The sequence below is a fragment of the Rhinatrema bivittatum genome, unplaced genomic scaffold (genome assembly GCF_901001135.1).
Source record: "Rhinatrema bivittatum unplaced genomic scaffold, aRhiBiv1.1, whole genome shotgun sequence".
Classification (NCBI taxonomy): Eukaryota; Metazoa; Chordata; class Amphibia; order Gymnophiona; family Rhinatrematidae; genus Rhinatrema; species Rhinatrema bivittatum.
In genome coordinates, this window is record NW_021821475.1 from 46,857 (window position 1) to 54,053 (window position 7,197).

The 7,197-nt window shown below is 50.1% G+C and overlaps 1 protein-coding gene across 1 annotated transcript in view; it reads left to right on the plus strand.

Annotated features, from left to right (window-relative positions):
• The window catches only part of LOC115082682 (solute carrier family 12 member 2-like), a 50,411-nt gene extending 44,853 nt beyond the window's left edge, over positions 1–5,558 (plus strand). Inside the window, exon 7 of the mRNA XM_029586874.1 lies at positions 5,458–5,558. Within this exon, the coding sequence (XP_029442734.1) occupies positions 5,458–5,548 (91 nt within the window). The 3' untranslated portion in view covers positions 5,549–5,558. The remainder of the gene's footprint in view (positions 1–5,457) is intronic.
• The last annotated feature ends 1,639 nt before the right edge of the window (positions 5,559–7,197 follow it).

A 7,197-nucleotide genomic window follows, 5' to 3' on the forward strand; every position in this document is an offset into this window, starting at 1 on the left:
AACAGCTGATGAGTGGAATATCCAATAATTAAAAACTCATATAAAACATTTCCAGATACCAACAAAATATTTCAAAATAGCAGACACAAAGATCCAGTAATGAAAAATAATAAGGATACAAAAATTTTTTTGCTCTGCATACCTGGGAACGTTTGATATCCAGGTGTCCTGAGATTGTTCTGAATTAGCAGGAGGTGGGGTGGTTTGCTTGGAACTTTCTCCTCTCTCAGTCACATACCAGCGCTCTCTCTCACACTGGCTCTCAATGACACACCTATACACACATGCTCTCAGTCACTCACATATACAAATGTTTTTTCTCTCTCACTTATATAGGCTCTTAATTACACATTTACACACATGCTGTCTATCTTTTCACGCTTACACACACACAGGCTTTCAATCACATAAATACATGCTGTCTTTTCTCTCACACACAGACTCTCATTCACATGCTTACAAACATGTCCTCTCTCTCTCTCATTTAAACACAGGCTCTCAATCACATACTCACATGCTCCATCACCTAAACCAGCTGTCAATCAGACACAGACACACATGATCTCTCTCTTACTTATACACACAGGCTCTTAATCATACATACACATGATTTCTCTCACACACAAGGATCTCAATCATACACACATACTCTTTCAAACAAACAGGTTTTCAATTACAAACTTACACATACAGGTTCCCAATGGTAAACTTACATTCATTGCTCTCTCTCTCACAGGCAGGATCTCAATCACAGACATACTCTCTTTCACATATACAGGCTCTCAATCATTCACATACATGCAATCTCTCACTCACACACACAGGATCTCAAACACACATGCTTGCTCGCTCATTCACTCTCTCTCTCCCCCCCCCCCCCGGGAACTCGCGGCAGCAGCAGCCACCTCCCAACGCTACCTCCTTCATTTTCAGCCCTCGCGGAGGCGAAGGCGGAGTCCCATCGGCCGCGGTTGAAGATTTTCATTTTCCTCCGAGCCGCGCTGCAGTCTTCTTCCCGCGCAGGCACCCGATGCTCTCCACTTCCTCTTCCGGGCCGCGGGAAGAAGAGAGCACCGGCGTGCTCTCTTCTTCCCGCGGCCCGGAAGAGGAAGTGGAGAGCATCGGGTGCCTGCGCGGGAAGACCCGCGCAGGCACCCGATGACTCCAGCGCTGGCACCCGGCTGACACCCGATGACTCCCGCGCAGGCACCCGGATGACTCCAGTCGGCGTGCTCTCTTCTCCTCCCCCCAGCGGCCCGGAAGAGGAAGTGGTGAGCATCGAGTGCCTGCGCGGAAGAAGAGACCACGCTAGTGTGGTCTCTTCTTCCCGCGCAGGCACCCGATGCTCTCCACTTCCTCTTCCGGGCCGCGGGGGGGGGAGGAGAAGAGAGCACGCCGGTGCCGCTGACTCCAGCTGTCCTGCCGCGTTCCGCCCGGGCTGACAGCATTTTAAGCCCGGGCGGCGGAAGACCGGGGAGCAGCTGGGTCAGCGGGGAACCGCGAAGTATGGCGACACGTGTCTGCGAGCCAGATGCAGCCCTCAAAAGAGCCATATCTGGCTCGCGAGCCATGGGTTCCCGACCCCTGGTCAAGATCATATAATTACTCCAGAAACCGTTATCGTAACCAGCGGAGAGCGCGTCCTCAGAGGCAACAGCCACCTCGGGCTCCCTCTTCTCGTTCGCACTCCTGGAACTGGCCCTTTCGTGGGCGCCGCCAGGGTAAGGAAGCGCAGGGTGCTGGTGCATCCGCTAAATCTACCCAATGATGCCAGACGGACCCGCGAGGAGGTCCCTCGACTGGGGGGTCGCCTTGCTCTCTTCTATGAAGAGTGGGTCCAAATCACGTCGGATCAATGGGTTCTGGATATTCTAAGACGTGGCTACGCTTTGGATTTTGTTTGCGCTCCTCGGGACCGGTTCCTGTTTTCCCCTTGCGGGTCCTTAATCAAACAGGGAGCCATGCGGCAGACCCTTGATCGTCTTCTTCAATTGGGGGCCATAGTGCCGGTGCCAGCCGCCGAACTGGGCCGGGGGCATTATTCAATCTACTTTGTGGTTCCCAAGAAGGAAGGTACTTTTTGTCCTATCCTGGACCTCAAGCAGGTCAACCGGTCCCTCAGAGTTCCTCGTTTCCGCATGGAGACACTCCGTTCAGTGTTAGCGGCAGTTCATCCGGGAGAATTCTTGGCTTCGTTGGATCTCACGGAGGCGTATCTCCACATACCAATTTGTCAAGCTCATCAGCATTACCTACGCTTCAAAATTTTGGGTCGACACTTCCAATTTCGCGCTCTTCCCTTTGGCATGGCCACAGCTCCACGGGTTTTCATGAAGATCATGGTGGTAGTGGCAGCAACCTTGCGCAAGGAAGGCATCCTTGTGCATCCTTACCTAGACGATTGGCTCATCCATGCAAAGTCACGAGCGCAGTGTATCCTCGCAGTCGACAGATTGGTACAACTTCTGCAATCTCTGGGATGGATTGTCAACGTCACCAAGAGCAGCCTGGTCCCGTCCCAGTCGTTGGATTTTCTGGGAGCTCACTTCGACACCAAGAATGCCAGGGTTTTTCTGCATGCGGACAGAGCTCATTCTCTGCATCAGCAGATTCAAGGATTTGTGGCGCTTGAGACGCCCACTGCCTGGGACTACCTGCAGGTACTGGGGACCATGGCCTCGACCATCGATCTGGTTCCTTGGGCATTTGTGCATCTGAGGCCTCTGCAGATATCCCTACTCTCCCGGTGGCAGCCGGTGTCTAGAGATTTTCAGGCAATCCTTCCGATTCCGAGAGGAACCTTCATCAGTCTCCATTGGTGGCTGGAACCGCGGCACCTAGCTCAGGGGGGGTGTCGCTGGAGGACCCGGATTGGGTGATTATCACCACGGACGCCAGCCTCACAGGCTGGGGAGCAGTCTGTCGGGACAGCTCAATCCAGGGTCGATGGACGGAGGAACAGTTGAAGTGGCCCATCAACCGCTTGGAGACCAGGGCGGTCCATCTGGTGTTACAGGGTTTCTTCCCCATAGTATGCCATCAAGCAGTCAGGGTGCTATCGGACAATGCGACTACAGTGGCGTACATCAATCGCCAGGGAGGCACGAGAAGTCGGTTGGTCTCTCTGGAAACCGACAAATTGATGGAGTGGGCAGAGCTTCACCTCCAACGACTAGCGGCCTCGCATGTAGCGGGAGTGGACAACGTACAGGCGGACTTTCTCAGCCGACAAAACTTGGATCCCGGAGAGTGGGAGCTCTCGCAGCAGGCGATGCGGATAATAGTACGGCGATGGGGGACACCGCACGTAGACCTAATGGCAACCGCCGGAAATGCAAAGGCCGCCCGCTTCTTCAGCGGCAGGTGGGAGCGCGGCGCCGAGGGCGTGGGCGCGCTGGTCCTACCCTGGCCACGCCACTGTCTCCTATATGTTTTCCCACCTTGGCCCCTCGTGGGCAAGGTCATCCGCAGGATAGAGGCACACCAAGGGCCGGTGATCCTTGTGGCGCCAGAGTGGCCCCAACGACCGTGGTTCGCGGATCTGCACAATTTGACGGTGGAGGGTCCCCTTCGTCTCGGTCAGCTGCCACGTCTTCTACGCCAGGGACCAATATTTTTCAAGGAAGCAGATCGCTTCTGTCTTGCGGCCTGGCTTTTGAGAGGCTTCAGTTGAGAAGGCGCGGTTATCCGGAGCCGGTTATTTCAACGCTACTGAAAGCACGTAAGATGTCCACCTCTGTTACCTATGTTCGAGTCTGGAAGGTCTTTGAGGATTGGTGTGGAGCGAATTACATTCTTCCCATGCAGGCCTCAGTGCCACAAGTCCATTCCTTCTTGCAGGCAGGTTTGGATTTGGGTCTTGCTTACAATTCTCTTCGGGTTCAGGTGGCGGCCTTGGGGGCTTTTCTTCGCAGAGGAAATAAGGAGTTTCTGTCCTCGCATCCGGATGTCTCCTTAAAGGAGTTAAACACTTGAAGCCTCCGATTCGCCCACCTTGTCCGTCGTGGAATCTGAATCTGGTTCTCAGAGTCCTCTGTGGTTCGCCGTTCGAACCTCTATGCTTGGCTACCATCAAGGACGTCACTCTCAAGACCATTTTTCTCGTGGCAATCAGTTCAGCAAGACGTATTTCCGAGCTGCAGGCCCTATCCTGTCGTGAACCATACCTTTGTTTCATGCCTGAAGGAGTTTCGCTGAGGACGGTTCCTTCTTTTCTCCCTAAGGTGGTTTCGGCATTCCACCTCAACCAATCGGTGGAATTACCATCTTTTGCCTCTTCTGAGTCTGGAGACCTGCGTAGACTGGATGTACGGCGGTCTCTGATACGCTATCTGGAGGTGACTAATGATTTTCAGCTCTCCGATCATCTCTTTATCCTCTGGTCCGGACCCCGGAAGGGTTGCATGGCCTCCAAACAATCTATAGCGCTGTGGTTGAAGGGAGCAATCATAGCGGCGAACCTTGGCGTAGGTAAGTCCCCTCTGCTGGTTGTCAAGGCTCATTCTCTTCGAGCCCAGGTGACATCTTGGGCGGAGAGCTGCTCCGTCTCCACTCAGGAGATTTGTAGGGCGGCCACCTGGAAGTCGATCCATACTTTTGCGAGACATTATCGCCTGGATGTCGGTGCTCCGTCGGGCGGTCAGCTTGGAGACAAGGTAATACGAGCAGGGCTGTCTGCGGCCCACCCGTGATGGGAAAGCTTTGGTACATCCCACAGTCTGGAATGATCCTGGTATGTACAGGGAAAAGAAAATTATTCCTTACCTGCTAATTTTCGTTTCTGTAATACCATGGATCATTCCAGACACCCTCCCTTAGTTTGGGGGTTTTGCTGGTGGGACATCCCTGCCTACCTGACTTAACAATCTTTTACTCTGTATTTCGAATACTGCGCGTCTTTTTTGTTCACGCACTGCTGTTTGCAAGTTCACTGTTCAGAATTTAGTTGCTGTTTATTTGGACAGCGGTTATTTCAATTCCTTCTTTGATTACTTGATCCTTCTGTTTTTTAGTCTCTCTCTTTTGGGCTTTGTTAGTCTAGTTACTGAGAGCTGTTACAGGGGAGGCGTGGTTATATGGTTCCTCCCCTGGGAATTTTGTGTTCTGACTCCATCTGCTGGACATGGAACATAACCCACAGTCTGGAATGATCCATGGTATTACAGGAACGAAAATTAGCAGGTAAGGAATAATTTTCTTACTTATTTCTGTAAAATATCTGTTGTTCAAAACCATTATCACAGCTGGAATTAATATAGAATATTTCACTTTAAAAGATATCCTAGCAGAATAGGGTTAAGGGACACTCAATGCATGTGGTTAAGGATGATTACAGTGATGTTTTTTTTCTTGTCTAAATTTGGTTTTTGAAATCTCACTAAGTTTTTTTGCAAATAAGGTTTATGATGTCACAACAAATATTTAGTTACAGATTTTATTTTTTTTATGTCAATTTAGGATGGCTACATTGCTCAGCAAATTTCGGATAGATTTCTCAGATATTATGGTCCTGGGTGATATCAATACAAAACCAAAGAAGGCAAAGTAAGTGTTAAAGAAAATCTATTGGGAACAATATGCATATTGCTGTCAGTGCCTTTTAAGTATCCCAGTGTGAATGGATTCCATAATTTTCAACTGAAAACCATAAACTATACTTGTGTTGAGATATTTTGTAGGACTAAATAACTTATCTGCAAGTGCAAAGAAATCTACTCATTTAGATTTAATACATTCCTTTTCTTTGATAGCTCAAGATGAGTTTCATTCAGGTGCAATACGTATTTCCTTGTCCTCCAAAGGATTTATCATCTAAATTTGTGCTTGAGGGAATGGAGAGTGAATTGTAGGGATGTGCATTCGGATTGACCGCATATGGAAAACGCAACTCAATATTTTTTTTTAACTTAAAAAAAAGATGGGGCGTATACGAGCAGATTTCCGACATAAATGAACATAGATATGTCGGATACGGCGAATCGCCATGCGCGCGCTTTCTCGCCGCCATTACCTGCGACTCGAGCTCGGAGCCCCGGATTACCTGAAAATGGCGGCGCCCCTGCGGTAACCATGCCAACCTGTCTGACCCTGTCCTGTGAGTCTCAGTGACTCACAGGAAAGGGTGGGACAGGTCGGCATGGATACCGGAACGCAGCGAATCTGCGTTCACCTTTTCAGAGAAGCACTGAATGCAGCGAATCGCGCTGTCATTCCGTGCTTCTCTGAGGATTTCCTGACGAGCCAGCAGCACTATAAAAGCAGCAGCAGCACGAGGACTGACGGACATTGTCAGCGATTCAGTGGGGAGGTGGGATCGGGATCGTGCAGGGTGGGCTTAGGCAGGCTGAGGCAGAGAAGATAGCAGAACCCGATTTGATAGACAACACAGAACAGAACCAGATTTGATAGACAACACAGAACAGATTCTTTGTTAGGGAAAAAAAAAAAAAGAACATTCTTATTGAGTGAGTCTGTACATTTTAACCTGGGCAGTGCCAGGCAGGGCTGGCAGTACTCTGCCTCATATTTGCTATTTTTAAACAGACTTAAAAGCATTCTCCTTGAGTGGTTCAGTGCTGGCTGGGCAGCAGTTCCAGGGCTGGGAGTACTCTGCCTCATATCTACTTTAGTTCTATGTGCACTGCAGTGCACACAGACAGACACATTCTGTGCATTGCCAGGCAGACAGTGAGGCAGTGGGCATTGTAAACAGAGTGAACATTGCCCTTCAGCGAGTCTGTTACATTTGCTATTTTTAAACAGACTTAAAAGCATTCTCCTTGAGTGGTTCAGTGCTGGGTGGGCACTGGGCAGCAGTTCCAGGGCTGGGAATACCCTGCCTCATATATACTTTAGTTCTATGTGCACTGCAGTGCACACAGACAGACACATTCCGTGTATTGCCAGGCAGACAGTGAGGCAGTGGGCATTGTAAACAGAGTGAACATTGCCCTTCAGCGAGTCTGTTACATTTGCTATTTTTAAACAGACTTAAAAGCATTCTCCTTGAGTGGTTCAGTGCTGGGTGGGCACTGGGCAGCAGTTCCAGGGCTGGGAATACCCTGCCTCATATATACTTTAGTTCTATGTGCACTGCAGTGCACACAGACAGACACATTCCGTGCATTGCCAGGCAGGCAGTGAGGCAGTGGGCATTGTAAACAGAGTGAACATTGCCCTTCAGCGAGTCTGTTACAT